Source organism: Eretmochelys imbricata, chromosome 2 (assembly GCF_965152235.1).
Source record: "Eretmochelys imbricata isolate rEreImb1 chromosome 2, rEreImb1.hap1, whole genome shotgun sequence".
NCBI classification, from domain to species: domain Eukaryota; kingdom Metazoa; phylum Chordata; order Testudines; family Cheloniidae; genus Eretmochelys; species Eretmochelys imbricata.
Window position 1 is genome coordinate 16298011 of NC_135573.1, and position 21710 is coordinate 16319720.

The 21710-nt window shown below is 40.6% G+C and overlaps 1 protein-coding gene across 1 annotated transcript in view; it reads right to left on the minus strand.

The window, feature by feature from the left end:
* Positions 1-21710, minus strand: part of TG (thyroglobulin) — a 209669-nt gene that overhangs the window by 123700 nt on the left and 64259 nt on the right. The window contains exons 23-30 of the mRNA XM_077811405.1: positions 17047-17169; positions 15056-15171; positions 13916-14024; positions 11627-11824; positions 8051-8212; positions 5431-5496; positions 4237-4317; positions 1711-1848 (exon numbers count right to left, since the gene is read on the minus strand). Of these exons, the coding sequence (XP_077667531.1) occupies positions 1711-1848; positions 4237-4317; positions 5431-5496; positions 8051-8212; positions 11627-11824; positions 13916-14024; positions 15056-15171; positions 17047-17169 (993 nt within the window). The remainder of the gene's footprint in view (positions 1-1710; positions 1849-4236; positions 4318-5430; positions 5497-8050; positions 8213-11626; positions 11825-13915; positions 14025-15055; positions 15172-17046; positions 17170-21710) is intronic.

A 21710-nucleotide genomic window follows, 5' to 3' on the forward strand; every position in this document is an offset into this window, starting at 1 on the left:
TAAACCTTTAGCACAAATACTCTTTACTGAGGTGTGTTTTATTGATCTTATTATGATATTACTGTATAAGAAAAATAAATAGGGACAAATTCTGCTTTCAACTGGTGTAATCTCAGAATAATTTCCTGGCATGAGTGGAGTTACTCCAGGTTTACACAGGAAAAGCTGAGAGTAGGATCTGGTTCACAGTCTTTTTTTGTTTTAGGCAATCTTTTTATAAAACAGGGATCAGAACACCCAAGAAACAGATATGAGGATTTCCAAACTAATTCAATATATTAAGCCTACAATAACAATTGCATATTTCTTCTGGTTTATAAAATAAAAAAGGCAGTATCAGCAAACATTTTCCAGAATGTCCTATGAAAAGTTTGTAAAATTATTTCTGGAGAGTTTCTCTCATACACTAAAAATGCTTTTATGCAGATGAACCATATGAGTTGCTTCCTTTTAGTGGTTTACCTTGAAATTCACACCCTGGCTGGCTGCCTTCCTTCCTTGCTATAGCAGAGGAATTTTGCAAAACTCCAAGGTGCTAATGCACTTTTAAAAAAATAAAATAAAGAACTGATCAAGCCAGTTTGCTAATTATTGTGCTACAGGACTGATGCCCTGAGCAGTGTAAACATAGCCAGAGACGTAGCGACCCATCTTTCCAAAATATGGAAATATGTTATCCCCCATCATTTCTACACTGGCCAGCGCTGTTTCATAAAATATGTACTATAGACAGTAAACTTGATTTGAATGATGTCTTGCAGAGCTAACTAACAGACGGATAACAGGTGCCAGGAAGATGACTTGAGAAAACTATGCAGTGATCGCCCTCTTTATTCTTTACTACCTTTTACTCCATTTCCAGGTCACACTGTGGCTAAAAGAAACCTTTCAGGGTTTGTTTATGCATCATTAAAACAGCAAACATGGCTGCACACCATTTTTTCCTCATTTGCAGGTCACCTTTCTTTGGTGTTTTAATGTCTTAAAGTCAGGCACTTGGGACATCACAATGGATGAACAGGCAATAAACAAACACAGGGCCTGATTCTCCTCTCTCTTACCCCATTGTTACCCTCACAGTGTAACTTCACCGATGTCAGTGGAGTTACTCTGTAGTATGAGAGGAGCATCAGACTCATATCTGAACCCCAGTATCACGGAAAACTGGAGAGATCTTCACCTTTTATAACAGACATTTTTGAGCATTACACCACGACTTTTGTCCTTTCTTTACCTAGGGGCTCACTCACGTTTTTACAAACAACTGTGCCTACCCTGGCAAAAATTCATGTTCTGGAATTCACCACTGGTGCAGCTCCACAACATTAACGTAGGCAAGACTCAGATGATTTTAACACGCCGTCTAACTTGGTAGTACGAACAGTTGGGTACGGTCTACACTACTCTATAGCTTCCACAGCTGCTACCGCTAGTGAAGATGCACCAGCAGTGATTTTTTTTTTTGCCACAGTTGACAAAGCCGCTGAGCGGCAAGGGAGTGGTGCCAGCCTGCCAGCCTCATCATGGGCTGGGTGGCTTCTCATTGAGGCTGGCGATTACATGACTCCCATGTGAATTTTTACGCTTTCCCTGTGAAAAAATCCATAAATGCTGCGGGTTCTAACACCCATGACTAGAGTAGCTATCGAAACTGCTGATTAAGTATTGTTTCCCTACTAACATGTAGACTAAAGGTCTAAGATTTCTTACGTGTGAGACACCAGAGTGTTGCCTGCTCTGCTGAATACTTGTGTTTGAAGAGCCAGTACTGCTGGGATGGGAGGGAGCGGCTTTGGTCTAGTTGTATCAGGCTGTTGTCCATTAGGGAAAAAAGTTCCATTACAGAATCTGATCCACATTAAAAAAAGAAGAAGAAGAAGATTGATTTACAATCTGGGATACATGAGGATTGTTTACATGTAAAACTCTGAATTCTACAGTGTGACAGCTGAAACCTTTTCTCAGGGTTAATGTATATCCAGGTTGGTTTTAAATAGGACTGTTCCAGGGATAATACCTCTGTATTTGAACTGTGTCTGGGTTGGTATTTTATCTTTTTTCTCAAGAGTCTATTAAGGAGCTGAATATGCTCATATCACAGCATCTCCATCAACCAGGAATTAAAAAAATAAATGCACCAGCAAGAAATGGAAAGGCTGTTAACTTTATCCAGTCCATCTACCTGCCATTGCAGGATCATTGCTCACAATATCTTTTCTTGTATATTAACCAAGTTAGTTTTAATGACCTGCAGTGATGCAATTTCCACCAGTTACCTTGGGAAGTTATGCAACAGCCCACTATCAGGAAGTTTCCCCCAATACTTAGCCAAAATACTCCTTTTATTAATTTAATCCTATTTCTCCCAGTAATACCCCCACATAGCACCTTAAGTAATTCTTCTCTATCCCTGACATATGCTGTCTTCAAATGTGTGTAGACTGTGGTGCCTTCCCATTGTTGTCCCTGAGCTATTTTTGTCTCTTTTCAATTGTTCCCCTTAAATAAGCCCATGCAGCTCTCGGGACATTTTTGTTGTTTTTCCACTGATCTCCTTCCAGTTTGTCAATTAACACTCGCTTATTTGTCAAAAGAGAGGAGCAGACCACACCGCACATTATTTTGGCCCTGTACAACTCCCACGTTCTTTAATCCATGAAGCACTAAAATAGTCAGCGAAAAATTGAAACACAAAACCAAAGAAACACTAATACTTGGATCACAAATGCTAAACCTCACACATATCTCAAGCTGAACATGTGCAGGGTGTTTATTGTGTCTATTCATTTTCCCTTATCATAAAATATTCAGAAATGTTGCCATGTGCTCTAAACATGATCGTGCGGGAATAAAAAGTCTCACTCTTGCAGATATTTCCCCAGATTTCTCAGTCACTCTGTCTTTTTAACAGATAACCTGGAAGTCATTTTACCTGTCGAGACCCAAGCCTTCAGTCTCCTAGGTTTCTCTGGGGCTGTCCATAAATTGTGTAACACATTAGTGGGTGAGTAGGTCCTTAAGTGGATGTGTTTGTTTCAGTGTTACAAAAAGTTACAAGAGGTGGGTGGGTTTTGGAAAAAAAAAATCACCAAAAATGTGTTGCGTAATTTAGGGACAGCCCCTCTTGAAACAGTAGCTGATCTGACTCATCCCTAAGGCATGGTGCAGAAAGCTGCATTGCTTTAGGTTTTAATGATATCATCAATTGTTGCAGGGAAAACGTAGAACCCCAAGGCCCTGAACTCAAGTCTTGGCAGCTAAATGAAAAGAATGTTTTAAATGTTTTTATTCCTCCTTTTAAAGTCTAGACTTATGGTCCACTAATCATATGGGAGCTTAGCCAGTTAAACAGGAATTTTAGTTCATCTTTCATGCAAATTATATGAGCTAAATCAATAACAGTTTGCCCTGTTTTACCATTTTACCTGCCTTAAATCACACCTGCATCTCCCACAGACATTCATCAAAGCTTCACAGAAGGATTACAACTTGGTAAAGATGAACCAAAACGCTGCCATCAAGAGGCCACATCCTTTTCTCATTTACACTTGTGTAGAAACTCTAGTGACTTAAGTTGAGTTGCTTTGGATTTACACTGGCCTAACCAAGAGCAGAATCTGGAACAGCAGGCAGCTATGGACAAAAGGCCTATGATTCTAGTTTCAGAGCTCAGGCTTGGTTCCATTAAGCTCCCAAAAGTCTGTGGGCCAGAACCTCAGCTGGTGCAAATCAGCATAGTTATGGACTATTACGTTCATTCAGAAGCTTATCAGAAGAAGCCAAATCCTCTGAGTCTGTACAGTTGTCATGAGGACAGGCTCTCCTCTGATATTCCAGACCTTTCGCTTCTGTCCTGGCCATGGAAGTGCAGGGACATGCAAAATTGAAAAAGGAAGAGAAGCTGGGGAGAAGGTTCAGGGGGGTTCTTGTTTTGTCTGAACCAATCTGCCCAAACCCACTCATTCCCCATGCATGTACTTCAATAAAGAGCAAAACAATAGATTTGACACCAAGTGTTCTGGGCACTCACAGCTAAATTCTGCATTCTCCTACGCTGTCTTAAACCCATCCTCCTTGTTTGTCACATGAAATGTATCAAATCTGAAGTTTCCCCTTGTTATTTCACAGAGTCATAGAATTTAAAGCCAAATGGGGCCATCAGATCATCTAGTCTGACCTCCTGTACATCACAGGTCACCAACACCCCCCAGCACCTACTGCAGTACTGCCCAGTACCTGGTAACATTAGCTCAGTCTGGGTTTGTAAAACAGCCGCATCACATGCAGAGGATTTCGTCCGGGTAATCATATCAGAACCTAGAACACAATCAGAGCTATTTATTATTCTGTATTATTGGTATTAATATAGTGCCTAGAAGCCCTAGTTATGGACTAGGACCCCAATTGTGTTAGGCACTGTACAGACACAGAACAAAAAGACTGTCCCTTAAGCTCACATTGATTCCAGATGCAGTTCTTCTATGAAACATACTGACTATTCATTCCTAAACAGTTTGCTGGTACTGAGTTTTACACAACAAGTTAACAAAGAACATTTTACAGTGCAATGTTATTATCTAAGCAAACAGCTAAGGAAATTTCACCGAAGGATGAAACAGTTGTGTCTGCACTTAGCCCCTGTTTTGGGGCCAGTTAGTGTATCAGTCCCCATGCTTCAGGGTACAAGAGTTCACCAGCTGGAGTTAGGAAGAAATTCCTCTCTGTGATATATACTGCACAAGTGAATTACACTACAGGAGGCTTTACAACTACCTCTAAAGAACCGAGCACTGGCCACTGGCTGAGACGGGTACCAGATGAGAATGATCACTGGTCTGTTCTGATAGGGAAGTTCTTATATTCCGAGTGTTGGATTTTCAAAAGCTCTGGAACTGCCTTAGGTGCTTTGGAAAATCCCACCATGCTGAACCAAAATGAATCCACTAAACTCAGTAAATATCCATAATCAGGAAATAATCAATACCAAGGCTCTAGAAGCATGTCACCCTATGTACTCCTAGAGCAGTAGCAAAAAAGTGTTTGGGGATATTCATGCAGTAAATCTAAGGGGAACAATGGAAGCTTGCGATGAGTCATGATAATTAAACAAATCTATCTAGATATTTGCAAAATGCCAAATTACCATGGTATCTAGGGGCTGACAATGAGATAAATGGCTTTATCTCCATAGCTTCTCGCATAGATTTAAGAAACAATGGGCCTAATTCACCTCTTGCTTACACTGATTCTACACCAGCATCATGCCTTGTAGGTGAGAAAAGACTCTGGTCTAAGGCCAAGTTTTCTACTGGTATAGCTCCATTAAAGTCAAATGGCTTTTCCAGTTTACACTGGCAGAGAATGTGGCCCTAATTTTTTTGGTCTTTTATTTTTCCAACCTCTTATAACTGGCAGCAGGATAAAACTCACCTCCCCACAGGTAAACCCGCTGAAAGCTGCTAACGGCTTCTTCCGTTTCTTCTGAGAGCTCTGAAGCTGACAAAGAAAGAAATGTTCAGTAGTGCAATTGCTAAAATGAATCAAATGGTTTATGCTGAGCGGCCAGGAAATTATATCACAACACATTCCAAAGCTTAATACAACTACGCAATAACAATTACAGTACAACGACACTAAAGGAAAGATGGCCTGGTAGCTTGGGTGCTAGCCTATGTCTGGTGAGCCCTGTGCTGCCACAGACTTCCCATGTAAACCTAGAGAAGTCACTTGTCTCTCTGTGCCTTAGTTCCCCATCTGTAAAAGGGGGAACATCCCTACCTCACAGGGATGTCGTGAGACTAAATACATTAAAGGGTATGAGGTGCTCAGATACAGCAGTAATGGAGGATGTAAAAGAACCTCCACCAGATGTTTGTTGAGAAGTCATAAGTACCGTAAGCAGCATTTCTCTATCTGTCCATATAGATTCTGATACTGCACCCATCAACACAGCAGCTAAGCGCTGCAATAAGAATCTTAAATGCTGTCTAACCAGTCAAAGCATTGGTAACAGACTGTATTATAATAGTCAGCACCTTTTATCTTAAAAATGCTGTAAAAACATCAACTGACCTACACAGCACCCCCTCCCCTCCTCTCCTCTCTCCCCCACCCCAGAAGCATAATTATTACCTTTTTACACATGGTGAATCTTTGGCAGACAAGTTAAGTCCCAAGGTCTTGATCCTGCAATGGGATCTATGCAAGCAGACCCCATGCCCATATGGTATCTCACTGAATTCAATGAAGCGCCACAGGGTCTGGGTCTCTGCCTAGACAGATCCAGCTGCAGTACTGGGGTCCTTACTTTCAAAAGCGTTCACCAATTTTTGGTGCCCCAGGTTTTGGCCACTCAAGCTGAGATATTCGGGGCTGGCTTTTAGAGGTTCTGAGCATTCAGGACACCACTCAATTTAAATGGTAATTGTTGGTGTCCACACCTCTGAAAAATCAGGACCCTGAGAGGCAGCTAAAATTGTGGACACTTGTGATAATGCTGGGTTTAAGTTTTCAGAACCTGGTACCTGAACTCCATATACATAATATATGGTGATGGGTAAAAACTGGCAACTGAACACCATCAGTATATAGTTGAGAGTACAAAAGCAGTTGCATACATTCATCTGTTTGCTCAGTAAGTTATCCTGTTTAAATGTGAGACTCCATATTTTGAGCCTGATTCACTGCTATATTGCTCTGCTTTTACCCAGCTGTCACTCCCATAGAGTGGTGAGTCAAGACCTTTGTGCACACAATCGACCAGTTGCATCTGCATGCTCATATTTTAAACACATAATTAATTTACACAAGCAGTTGCGGTGCCTCACTATTTAAAAAAAAAAATCTAACTCTAAAAGCTGAATAAGAATTTTTAGTTCCTCTAGACAACACACCACACAAGGTATCTGTCTTGCGTATCACTAAGGTTCTTCTGACCTTTGAATCTAAATAAGTAATAAAAACACATAACTGCACAGTCACAGGATCCCTTGTCTTTGAAACATGGTTTTGAGTTTACAAACCTTGAAAATTAAATTGCCATAAAATTAATTTATGCCAAGAGTTTAGATCACATGAAATCTGGAAGCAGCCACTGACTACAGTACAAATGAGACAACGGATACCTTTGTTTTTAGATAGATGGTTTACTTGAACAGACCTGAATTAAGTGTTCAACAAAGCCCTTGCAGAACAATGTACAACAATGTGTTTTGAACTCTGTTCATTTTCATTAACACAGGTAGCCACAATAAAGTACAAAGGGCCCATTCTTGTAGGTTAAGTCATAAAAATGCCAGGGCCGCCCGGGCGGGGTGGCGCGCAAGTGGGGCAATTTGCCTCAGGCCCCGGGCCCTGCAGAGGCCCCCACTAGAATATAGTATTCTATAGTGTCTTCTGTGGCACTTCAGCGGCGGGTCCTTTAGTGCCGCCGAACACACCTGGAGTGAGTGAAGGACCCACAGCCGAAATGCCGCCGAAGACCCAGAGCGCCGCCGGGTGAGTAAAAATTAAAAAGGCGCTTAATTAATTAAAGGGCCCCTGAATTGCTTTGCTCCAGGCACCCTGAATCCTCTGGGTGGCCCTGCAAATGCACCAGACTAATGGATAATTCATAGAATCGTAGTACTGGAGGGGACCTCAAGGCGTCATCTAGTCCAGTCCCCTGCACTCATGCAAGGACTATGTATTATCTAGACCGCCCCTGATAGGTGTTTGTTTAACCTGCTCTTAAAAATCAACAATGGAGATTCCACAACCTCCCTGGGCAAATTATTCCAGTGCTTAACCACCCTGACAGTCAGGAAGTTTTTCTAATGTCCAACCTAAACCGCTCTTGCTGCATTTTAAACCCATTGCAATTAAATTCATTCTTCTTGGCTCATACATAGCCAGATCCTGCAGTCCTTATTCCAGCAAAGCTATTACTGAAGTCAGGGAGAGCTTTCACTGAGTGGAATGGAGAAAAGGGCTGGAGGGTCTGTCTATGTGGACAGTGAGTATAGGATAATTTAGCAAACATAATTTAAGATGAAAGAATATATTTACTTACTTCCAGAGAACTCTTGTCCTCCCAGACTGAATAAAAACTGCTGCTTTTTTTCATTGTAGTTCACCCCTTTACATATTCCTCCAGGCTTTGAGCTTCTATTCCAGTCATTTCTGTGGCAGATCAATACATCTGGGTAGCTCATCAACCCACACAGGATAGTACCTAGATTCAATTGAAGAGAGAATTGTATGTTTGTAATAATACTTATACTGCACCTTTGTAATCACGAAATAAACCCCAACACCACAGTGAGACTGATAAGTGTTATCCCCTTTTTAAACTGAGAGAAGTGGATGCTCAGAAAATTGGGCCAATTTTTAAAATTTGAATGCATAAAGCTGAGCACCTAAATTCATGCCTAAGACATATAAGCTTGTAGCCTGGTTTTCAGAGATGCTAGGCACCCACAAATACCTCCTACTTTATCAAATAACATTGAATAATAATTAACACCACCCAACTGTGTGCAAGGCATTTCATAGCAGACCTAGAGAGAGGCACTCGTGGCCTCAGAAGTCTTGCAATCTTGGGCCCTGAACCAACACAGCACTTAGGCATGTGCTTGAATGCTTTATTGGACAGGGGCCTGAATTCAGTCAACTTAGGTGTCAATCTTTCCCAAACTTATACCGTAAGTCAGTGGCATGGCCAGGTGTAGAATCCAGGAATTCTGGCTCCCAATGTACTCCTATAATATCTAGACTCATTGCATTCTTGGTTTGTGGCTGCTGTCATGGCTCAGACATAAAGGTATTCTACATGTACTTAAAATGTCCTTTAATAATTCACTCACTAAGTAAAAGTAAGTATTTCCTACTAGCAGTGAATGTGCTAAATTTTTAACCAAAAATACCAGTCAGATCCCTGCATTTTGAGACATTATTGACCCAAACATGCTATCACAGGTAAACAGACAGCTTCATAATGTGCAGCCATTTACTAATCTCTTCCACACATTCAGACAGTAAGACCTTAAACACATAAAAGGGAGGCCAACTCATTCTGACAATGAATGTATGCAAAGTGTACAAAACTATAGTGGGTTGCTTTTCGTTTTGTATTGTCCTTAACAGAAATATGATGGGCCTGATTCACGACTGCATTACCCCAGTTTTGTGCTGATGGAAGTCCAGTGGCTTCACTGGAGTTACACTGGATTACACATTAGTTAATCAGGCCTGCTGTGCTTCCACTTTGTTGAATGACTCGTGACTTTCTACAGTATCATGATGCTGTGGTCTGCATCATTAGCTCTCATTTTAAAATGACATGAGCCAAAAAACTAAGCAATGAAATATATCATGAAGTTTAACATAGGAAGTAGAAATGAAAAACAAATATCAGGGTATCAATCCCGAAAGAGCAGAAATATACTAACTGTACCACATCATAAATAAAATTGCAAGTTATTAACAATGAATTTGAAACATCAAAGGTTGTTCATCTTGGCATTTTGCACAAAAAATACACCCCAAATCTGCCAACAAAATCAATCTTGGTAAATACACTCTGTTAGACCTTCATTAATAACTTGGACTTTGTGTACAATACACATAATCCGTTACCAAGAATTAAAGTTCCAGAAAAATGATAGCTAAAATGCCAGCCAAGATTCCTTTAAAAACTGACTTTCTTTCACATATTTATTGCCACATGGGACACTAACATTTCTTCCATAATTCTGACACGAAGGAAAGTTTGTATCCAAAGCCATTGATTTGCAAAGCACTGAATTTTCACATGGCATAAATAAATCTTGTGCTAGGAATAATGCAGATGTTCTCTGGGAAAAAAACAGTATTCGCCCATCTAATCAAAGACCATATTATAATGCACAAGGGGCAAAGTCACGATTGCACAGACAACCCTAGATCTGGCATTTTCTAACTGTTAAGTGCTGCAGTCTCAGGCTCTGACCTTGGAAAATCAGGCCCTTACAAGTGTATTTAATTTTATACCTATGAACATTCCCATTGAACTCAATGGTACTATCCATGTGCTTAAAGTTAAGTATAATATCATCCTTTGCAGAATTAATGATGATTTGTTAATGCAGTTTTTTGTATCTATTACGCTACAAGAGTGCATGATTCTTTAGAAATGTTCAAGACATGCTGTCCCTGTCCCAGTGAGCAAACCCCATTCATAGAACTTTCTACCATGAGCAGCCCCATTGCCAAGTACAATCAACTGCTTGGAAATACAAGAAAGAGTCGAACAATTCTTGGAGAACCCGTGTTGTAAAATCAAATGCCTCAAAGAGGCCCTGATTCAGCACAGCTCTTCAGCACATGCTTAACTTAATTAAGTCAATGGGATTTAAATGTGTTTATAGTTAAGCACATGCTTAAGTGCTGGTGGTAAATGGGCCAGATTGAATACCACCATTTACTTCAAAAGGTATGACCTCTCGGACCATATCCCAATATCCAAGCCAGGATACACTATATTAGAGAGCAACAGCTACAGAAATGTACACTGAGTAATGAATATCATCATGATGGGTAAGCATAGCCCTTAAAGATGATACAGCAGATAGACCATAAATCTGATTGATTGACAGAGAATCAATGATCTTGCCAAGATATTTGGGATCAGTCTTGAAGTCAGTGAGATGCACTGCACAGGATGATACATGTTTGTTTAGTGGGAGTGCTGGATTGAGTTAGTGGCCTATGATATACAGGAGGTCAGACTAGGTGATCTGATGGTGCCTTCTGGCCTTAAACTCTGTTATTCTAACTTTAGGAAGGACTGTAGGGATATGGATAAGGCAAGGGAGAGAATGCATGAGAGGACAGAATGGACAAGACTGCCCTGATCAATGTAATAGCCTTTGCACTTGGGTTGGGCTTTGCACTTCATCCATCTCACTGAGTTCTAGTTTGACTCCAGTGATTATGGAGTATCTGGAAACCATAACCTGATGTAAAAAGTTGAAAAGCTCCTTTTCCTGCTCATAGAAAAAGGTAATCAGTTTATATTTTAAAAAGAAAAGGAGCACTTGTGGCACCTTAGAGACTAACCAATTTATTTGAGCATAAGCTTTCGTGAGCTACAGCTCACTTCATCAGATGCATACCGTGGAAAATTTATGCTCAAATAAATTGGTTAGTCTCTAAGGTGCCACAAGTACTCCTTTTCTTTTTGCAAATACAGACTAACACGGCTGTTACTCTGAAACCTGTCTTTATATTTTAAACATTTCATATTATATTTTAATTCCCCCATCAACATACAAGTACCCACTTCTGGCAAACTTGCTGATAACCCTCATTATTGCAGTATATGCCATTTTAAAGATGTATACAAATATAGAAAGGGGATTACTACCATAGACATCCAGTGTTTAGACATTCTGCCTGCCCACATGATGGAGTGAGATTCACCCCTGGACAAAGGGCAGCCCAAGGTCTATGCGCCACTTAAGTCTCAATTAGGCCAATAGGATTTAAGTTGCACATAGGCATAACATTGGCCCTCTACACAGGCATGAATTGCACCCAGTGGTTTGCTTCTGTTAAGTTTCCCATTGTATGGGATAATATTTTGCCTTTGCAGTTTGAACAATATTACCTCCATCAAGTACAACATGGCTGAGGATAAAGCCATCACAGCAAGGATCCTGGCTGCAAGCCTGACGGCAGAAGAGATGAACGTCTGTCAAAGACGTGCCAGCTGCTGAAAGAACCACTGAGCTGTACACGCCAGAGAGCACATTCTGAAAATCCGTCAGTTCAAAGATCTTGAGACCAGATATGGTGAATTCTTGTCCTGAACAGAACAGGAAGAAAAAGAAATGAGTGTTCCAACAAGTGCAGGAGGCAAAGCAATAGCCGCAGAATATCTCCAGACCTAAGCTGGCTCTATGTTTTATAATAAAAGCCCAACATAGCAAAATCGTTCTGGCCTTTAAGTTTCATTACAAATCTGAAACTCACACTAAATTCACCAACAGGATTACATATTCAGGCTACTATGATCTTTCTCAAATCTCAGATAGTCTAAAACACCAAGATGCAAGGCAGAAGTCTCTGCCCAGGTTCAAGTGGGACTTGGCTTAATTTTGAGCAAGTCTGAGCTCAGTTTACAATTTCTGATAGAAATCAAATGAAATAGTGAAAGGAGATGTTTTGGACCCAGGCCTAGTAGAACTCTGCCATTTGGGATGGTTTGTTTTGAGCTTTGGAGTTTGTGCAAGGAGTGAACAAAAAACCCACATGAACAAAAAACACATAGGACAGATAATATTGTGTGGCTGAATGGTACCTTACACCATGAGTAAGTCCTGTTGAAGTCAATGAGATTACCTGGGGAGCAAGGTATTTCTCAGTGTAAGAGTATCACAATTTGTGTCAAAATGAGCCAAGATAGCCAAACAATGCAGTTCTACAACAGACACAATGAAGTGACACATCAAATACAACTTGTTTTTGCCAAGAACTTTCTTTTTGTGAAAAATCTGTATTTCTGCTCCAAGCAGATTCTAGAGTTCCTTCTGATGAGACATTAAGGGAGACAGGTTTGAATGGGGGTGCTTATCCACAAGATTGTGTGTGTACTCTCTCTCCACAGAAATGGATATTTTTAAGCAAGAGGTGCAGGTGCAAATTTTGTGTGATTCATTTAGATGTTCATGTTTGACATTAAAGATTGACTCAAACTGTAAAGGAAAAGGCATCAAAGGTGCCCTATTAAATGTGTTTTTTGTAGGGCTTTGGGTTTGTTTTTGTTTGGTTGGTTTGGCTGCATTTATTTTGTTAAAATAATTATCTTTGTGCTGTCTTGACCTGAAAATTTGAGGAAATAATATAATTAAAATAATCAACCTAGAAACTTTCAGATATAATCACCTTCAGTCACACTTACAACAGAGCATTAGCTGATCCTGAGATATGAAATGAGGCACTACATAACATAGTAATTCTACATGCCCACATGTTGCTATGCATTTCAGCCAATGTTGATAATTCTTATAACATTTTGTAGTTGCTTAAAAGGTGAACAATGTTGAGTTTTAGGCCCCAATATTTTGATATTATAAAAATGGTTTTGCTAAATCTAATCTGAATAGAAATATTTTTGTGATATTGTTGAAATTTTGATGACATTTTAAAAAATTTGAACATTCCCCTGAATGTTGTGTTTATACAGCACCTAGCACAATGGGGTTCTGATCTAAGACGAGGTGTTACAGTAATACTAATTAATAATATTAATAATAGTTTAAAAACTGACCAGCCTAGTATTACTGCCCAAGCCAGGAGAAATGCCAAATGTATAGAGCATAAATGGTGAAAAGCAAATTCCATTTTAATGATCTAAGGTTTTACTAAGGAGGAAAAATTAGAACAAGATTTTAATTTTGAATATGATTCTTTATAATATTGTGTCGGATTTCTGTAATTAATAAATATTCAGAAAACCTAGGCTAACTAAAGACTCCCCACCATACAGAAACACAGAAGTAAGAGAATAGGCTAAGAATGACCAAAGCCTTTCTACTCTTCTCATCTGCCCCTGCCCTCTCACCCTCCTCCCCCAGCCCCACATTGCAGTTCCAAGGAACTAATGGTGTGGGACATACCCACCTGATCCTAAACTCCTGCTCAGCACCCCAGAGGATGGTAAAAAAACCCACTCAAGCTCCCTATATATAAATCACACTACAAGAAAATAAATCTTAATAGAATCAAAAAACCTTTATCCGTTATTTCTGGAAGAGTGACGGAGGTTGTCGTGCTGCTATTCGGTGCCTGACCCTGCAAAGACTCATATCCTTATGGAGTTGAGGCCTAACTGTTGGCAGGGTCCGTTTTTCACTTTTCTAGACAACTGACCTATCAGTGGAGGTTCAGTACCTACCTTTTTTCAGATACACGGTCACTTCATCCTTCTCTGGGTTCCTCACTTTAAGCAGGCAGCTAAGATTAGCAATGCTAGTGGCATCAGAATTTCCCATAACACCTTTCATCTGAGACAGACAGAGACACTATAAAGGTGCTTTAATTCATAGCCGGGAAAATACAGTCTATTCAAGCTTATGAGGATGATGAATTAGTATATACTGTTCATAGTTTCCACAACTCCCTGGGGCCCTCTAGTTCTGCTGTTTGATCACAATTCCATCAGCTCAGGGCATAATTCTTTGATGCTACTCTACCGTATTAACAATGACAACGTAGTTTCATAAACAATGAGTTGCCTTAAGAAAGTGGCAAAATGCCATCGAGCTCAAGACCCTGGACTGTAGGAATGGACAAAGATCTGACAAGTGACACGATTATCTGTTTCAGTGTTCGCATAGCCTAGATCTTTGAAGAATGGGAGTTTGTGAATGGTGATTTGGTTGGAGTTGTAGCAGATCAGCTCAGGGGAGGCAAACATCTTCTAGGAAAGACCTGTATAGGTTGCATTCCAGCAAATTTAAGATTAGTTTTCTTATTTCACATGCAATAAGGGCAGGCAGTGCTGTCCAGGAGTTAGAACAGGAGATTTGGAGCCCAGATTGCTGTGTTTTATTCCTGACTCTACCACTGACTCAGTGTGACACTCTGGACAGGTCAATTCATCTCACTGTCGGTTTTACTGATACTCTGACGCAATATTGGGGGGATGCTATTCGTGACAGGGATGCAGGAATTAGAGAGCACTCTGCTGTTTCCAAAATGTTCAAAAGTGACTAATGATTTTGGGTACCTCCATTTTAGGGTGCTGAAATCAAAGCTCCTTAAAGGGACCTGATTTCTAGTGGGTGTTTGTCCAGCACTTTCTAAAAATCAAGCCTCTTTAAGGTGTCGCAACCAAACACAGAGGCACCCAAAAATCACTTTTGGAAAACCTTGACTCTCATTTCTTTGCTAACCCACCAGCACTTCACCATTACCATAATAGAACACAACATCTAAACAGTCAGGAAACTCCCTGGCATTCTGACAATGGGTTCTCATACTGGCTATCAGATATTGTCCAGGCTATGCATTTTAAAGAAGTGTCATTATTTACCAGTCCAGAAGTGGTACAGTTGAAGTTGGTTTCAGCAGCACTGTGCAGTTCACACAGCACCTCAGAACCTGGAGCAGATACTGTGATAAAGCCACATGACTCATCCGTCTCACAATCTGAAAGCATGAAAGAAATGTAAAGGTTCACCATTTCGTTTACACAAAGCCACATGTTTCCAGCTGGCTGATAGCTATGTCTTCTATATACATAAAGACTCCTTTTACTGGATTTGAACTCTAGCCCTCAGCTATATTACAACTTGCACCAGTTTAACTAAAACAGGTTTTTAAATCAATTTATACCAATTTAACTAAACTGCTGCAAAACCCTGTTTGGACACACTTAAATCACTTTAAATTTAGCTTATATCAAGTTAGCGTCACTGGGTCACGAAGCTCCTTGAGCTAAATTGCCATAAGCCAGGTACAAATTGATTTAAGTCTCCACACAAGTTTTGCAGCAGTTTAGCTAAATCAGTTAAAAATCACACCTTTAGTTAAACTAGTGCAATGTGTAAAAGAAACAGGAATTTCCAGACTGGATCAGACCCCCCCATGTCTACCTAGTCCAGTAGTCCGTCTCCGACAGTGGCCGGTTCCCGCTGCTGCAGAGGAAGGTGCAAGAAACCCAGCAGCAGGCAGATATGGGATAACCTGCTCCCAGGGATATAGACCAGGCTTTAGTTACTCATGATTGAGCTGGAGGACAAACTATCTTGATTGAGAGTTGGTATGTAAGGTAATGAGCCTGGCTTGTAAGAGTGCTGTGGCCTTTGCTCAAGAAACCAAAGCTGGTCAAAGGATTCCTGGATAACTATTTCTCCATTGAATTTAGCCCCTTTTTCTTTCTCCGCTTATTGCCTGCCAAGAGACTAGTGAAAGACTGTTACTGGAAGTTGTTCAATGAACATTTTGTGCATAGTGTGTTGCAGCCCTGAATGGTTTGGCACATTTTTTCAGTAGTCAGAATTCTCTATCCAAGCTGTGTGACTAGTCTCACCACACTTTCTGGGGCTGAAACACATGCCAAGTGCCTCCAGACCAGGATCCTTTTTGCTGCTCAGCCACTGTCCCCCTCCACCTCCCTTTCTGTGCCTCTCCTCCTCACTGCCACCCCTGCTGATGTTGTATTCACTTTCCTGCATGATTTTAAAACACTCTCCTATCTCTTTCTGCCTTCTAACTCCCTCATTTCCAAACATAAAAGGGCCTGATCCAAAGGCCACTAACATCAACGAAAAGATTCCCAGTTGGTTTCAATGGGCTTTGAATTAGCCCCAAAGTTAGGACACATGAGGTGATCAAAGGACTACTTGCAGTGCAAATAGAGGTGATCATGCATGAATATTAAAACTCACAATGTCCCTGTGAGGTAAACAAGGATGGTTTTTCCCTATTTTATCGGTAATGTACAGAGCCAATGTACAGAGAGGTGAGTGGTCTGATTTTTAGGGGTACTGAAACCCATAGTGTCCAGCCATAGTCAACATGAATTATGAGCATTTAGCATTTCTGAAAGTCAGACCATTAATGACTTGTCCAAGGCCACATGGTAATTGAAAGCACATTCACACTTTAGATAAGCTATTACCAGCAGGAGAGTGGGGTGGGAGGAGGTATTGTTTCATGGTCTCTGTGTATATAATCTCTTCTGCAGTTTCCACGGTATGCATCCGATGAAGTGAGCTGTAGCTCACGAAAGCTTATGCGCAAATAAATTGGTTAGTCTCTAAGGTGCCACAAGTACTCCTTTTCTTTTTGCGAATACAGACTAACACGGCTGTTACTCTGAAACCATTCACAGACAGAGACGTCCTCTCTGATATGAGAGGAAGGTCAACAAACACTGATCCTCCCACAGTGAATTTGCTGCTGAACGGAAAGGCAGACAATGCTAGGCTAAAGCATAGCAGTAAATTCAGTCCTTGAAAGCTGTCTTCTTTGGTGACCTCCACCATATGCCACACACATTTGCTGAGAGCCATCCCTTACCTGAAATGCACTGCAAGAGTGCACTCTGGGAGTCTCCTTGGATGGTTTCTGAGTGAAGGATCCTAGCGTCTTCTGCACCATAGATCAGTTTGGATTCAGGAACTCTTTCAAATTTTCTGAGCACTAAAAGGCAGAGAGCATGGTCAAGTCTCCTGCATGTTATTTCCATTGCTCCTCAGTTTCCAGAGAAACTCAACACAGACTTTACTTAAAAAAAGAAAACTCACGGTGTGTAGGGGGAAGGATTCGTAAGTTAAATGGACAAACAATATCAGGTTTCTGTGAAACAATCAGAAAAAATGAAAAAGCGTCTGAAACAAACTGTTGCAGAACTCTCCTTGGAGATATTAGATGCTCAGGGCCAGGTCTCTGTTTGGAGCAGAATGTATTAGAACGAGGCCATAAATGGGCAAGAAGGTGACTTCTTGCTTTTCAATCTTCAGGTTTATGCAAACTGTGAGCTCTATTTGGGGATAAGCATTCATTTTACTGTTGGGCTGAGTAGAGAAAAGGGAGCCAAGGAGTTAATGAATAAGGTTATTAATCTGGCACATTGTGTGTACGTAGGATCTGCAACCACCCAACCTAAATGTGACCACTTTCACTGGCTGAGACAAACCTCAAACGTACAGAGAAGATTGTAGTCCCCTTTGAGTGTAAGATATTTAGGGTAAGGAGTCTCTCTCACCACACACTGTGTCTTGCACCATGGGGCTCAATCTCACTTGGAGCCTCTAGAAGTTACTGCAATATAATTAATAATAAGAATTAATTTATATCTTGTTATAACTCTCTTTGTCTCCTTGGCATGTAAGATTAGTTTCCTTTAAAGATCAGTCAGAAGCTCAAAGGGAGTTTAACTGAGTCCAATTAATTTAATGTGAGATAAATTTACAATATTGTGTGTGTCAAATCTGAATGTGGCCCTTAGCATGCAACTGGGCCCATCAGAGAACCAGGCATCTTCCCTGTTGTTATTCTCGGATGTTAAAGAATACACCGAAAGGGAGCTACCTTTTCTCTGAGTGAAGATCATAAGAATGGCCATACTGGGTCAGACCAAAGGTCCATCTAGCCCAGTATCTTGTCTGCTGACAGTGGCCAATGCCAGGTGCTTCAGAGGGAATGAACAGAACAGGATATCATCCAGTGATCCGTCCCCTGTCACCCATTGATGGACCTATCCAGGTCCCTCCAGGTGAGAGATGTGCTTGCACTGTAAATCAGCGATTACAGTCTGTAGCAGTGCCAGTTAATCACTTTTCAAAGCCATAAATTCACTTGTGATTTTTTTTTTAAAAGGGGGGAAAAAAAAGAAAGCCTGGATAGCATCCCTCCAAACCTGGTAGGTTTTTGGTTCATCAAAGCCAGATTTATTCCCATGTAGATGGAAAAGTGAAAAATAAACGCTTCTTTTCTTTTCCTCCAACTGAACATGACCCTAAAATAAAACCTGATTGTCATATTTGTCCTTGAGAGGAGGAAAGGAAAACAAGACAATTTAATTAGTCATGCTGGATATATAACAACTCCAAATAATGCAATCTTGTCATGGAAGCAGAGTCCAAATCATTTTGCTACACAAAGCCACTTTGCTAAAGCAAATACCCCAGAAATGGTCTCCAGTACAACAGCAAGTTCTGAAGCAAGGGAAAACTGAATGTGGAAGTCTGTGTGGAATATCCTGACTTTCTTTGGTCATTAGCAGAGATTCTATTACAGTACAGGGAATACGAGCTAAATGGAGAGAGTGATGTTAGAAGAAAAGTCACCAGCAGGTTGGTAATACCCTTGGATGGGGTAGATTGAAAAGTGCTGTGACTGATGTTTTTACTTCTTTCTTGTGATGACATGAAACACAAAGGGTAACAGAGTTACTACAGATTTACCTTAGCGTCACTAAGAGCATAAATTGGACCAACACGCAAAGATTTGGAGAGAGCAAAAACTTCTCCTCTTGGATCCTTGCAAATCCTTCAGCCACTCGACAAGGGGCGGGGCGGAGGTCAGACTACAGCTCCAAGAGGTTTAAATTATAGTCTGGTTCTCATGCCAGCTAATTCCCTTGTGACCTGGTGAAATGTATCCTCCCTTTGGGTTTCCACCGGCGTGGGAGTGGGGAGATATCCTCAGAGGGTGTAAATCAGTACAGCAGCATTGACTTCTGGCCCATAGTATCCGCTAAGGTCTCTCCGGGAGTGTAGGGGATGAGCTGACCCATGTGGCCTGACCACCTCCTTTCCTTGGCCGACCACCAACCGAGGGGAGGTTTCAGACTGACTGTCAATAGAGCCTCCCCTGGGTCTAACACAGCCAAAGCAACCAGGCATCCTGAGCTGTACTCAGCCCCTAGAGCTCTCTGCATGGAGTAGCTGCAGGCTCAGCTCTCATTCCCCTGCACATCTGAGTGGAATAGCGAAGAAGAGATGTTACACCAGGATCCAAGAGCCGAGCTCTTGTCCAGAAATGTCTGGATAAACCACAGAATAAAAGCTGAGGATCAATTTTTAAAACAATCATTTGTCCTCTTAAAGCAAAACAGCCAGCGCTAATTGACAACAAATGTTTGTTGTTGTCAAAGCTGAGTCAACAGGTGCTTTTGATAAAACTGTCATTTTCTGCTTGGAAAGAACAAAGGAGTAAGCCAAAAACAGAACACCAAAAAATCCTGCACTTTAACGAGGCTGGGAAGAGGGCTGAAAGGCAGGGGATTGAGCGGGGTAAGATGGGGGAGAAAAGTTTTCCTTCTTAAAGTGCGATGCCAAAACCATTCAATGCAGAACAGTTAATTCCTTCTATTCAAATGCACAGGCTGAATGACTGCTGTCTTTATGGCTGGTTAAAGAAACAAAACTTAAACAGATTTCAATTTTCAGGAAAAAGTCAAAATAAACTACATTTTTAAAATTTTGTTTGAAAATGTTCATGAAGGATTTTCATTTTTGGATGAAAATGTTAGAGGTTTGTTTAATGTCTTTTTCCCTGGGGAAGGAGCTTCCCATTTTCTCTTTAAAAAAATTAAAAAGAAAAAACTTCCACAGGAAAAGGGAGAGAGGTAAAAAAAAACATTAGGGAGCAGTGGGACAAAAAAAACCCTAGACACAAAAACGTTTTTAAAAATTAAATACTTTGTTTCATGAAAAAAAATTGAAATAAAAAATGTTGAAAACTGAAAATTTTATGGTTTTTTTTCAAAAATATATTTTCTGTCAAAAAAACCCTGCATAATGAAAAACGTTCAACCAGCCCTAACATTAATGAATTTGCTGTTGGTTGTTCATCACTGTCAGGATGGAAATAGAATTGCACAGCTGTGTCTCATAGGCCCTGTTCTGATAACTGTTAATGAAGATTCCTTTTTAATTCAAATGATAGGCATCTATACTCTTGGCGGAGGAAGATGTAGATTCCATCCATGCTGTTGCCATACAATTCTGAGTGCCCATAGTTTGCAACATAGGGGGAATGAGGACACCCCAGGTGGGCCTAGATTTTGTTATAATTTATCACTTTCTATTTTAAGAAGGAGATTTTTTCCCCCAGAAGACAGATAACTTAGAAAGAGAGAAGAGCTATTGGGTCAATCTTATCCACCCCCTTCCACTATCAATCTTCTCTCAAAGCAGTATCAGCCACCCCAGATTACACAATTATGTCCCATTCTACAATATAGTTAATGGAGCTGCTCAGGATGGAAAAAGTAAAAGCACCCACATTCCCCCCTCCCCCTTTTTTTTTAACTAAAAAATTGGAATTTTTTTGAAATGCAAAATATGGTTGAAATTGCCAAAAAAAAATCAACAAGTTCTAGAGTTGCTCAGAAATCAGGGGGATTTTATGAAAATGCCATTGACATTTTTCCTGAATTTTAAAGTTTTGAAGCGTCAGCATTTTGAAATTTGAAAAAAATTAGCTAGCTCTCCTAGTTGATAATGTGTAAAGCTAGTACACATATCAGCTACTGGCCTCTACTGGATGGAATCAGAACTGCTTAAGCAGCAGTGATTTTATAACTGTCTAGGTGTGTGAGGGTATTTCTACACCACAGAGAAAAACCTGCAGCACCAAGTCTGAGCCCAGGTCAGTTGACTCAGGCTTGCAAGGCTTGGGCTGCAGGACTGAAAATAGCACCACATTTCAGGAAAGATGTGGAGAAATTAGAGAAAGTCCAGAGAAGAGCAACAAAAATTATTAAAAGGTCTAGAAAACATGTCCTATGAGGGAAGATTGAAAAAATTGGGTTTGTTTACCATGTAGAAGAGAAGACTGAAGGGGGACATGATAACAGATTTCAAGTACATAAAAGGTTGTTACAAGGAGGAGGGAGAAAATTTGTTCTTTTTAACCTCTGAGGATAGGACAAGAAGCAATGGGCTTAAATTGCAGCAAGGGAGGTTTAGGTTGGACATTAGGAAAAACTTCCGAACTGTCAGGGTGGTTAAGCGCTGGAATAAATTGCCTAGGGAGGTTGTGGAATCTCCATCATTCGAGATTTTAAGAGCAGGTTAGACAAACACCTGCCAGGAATAGTCTAGATAATACTTAGACCTGCCAGGAGTTCAGGGGACTGGACTAGATGACCTCTCGAGGGTCCCTTCCAGTCCTATGTTTCTATGATTCTATGAAATTGTTCTGTCAATTCCTTCACTACTGAAAATTTTCAT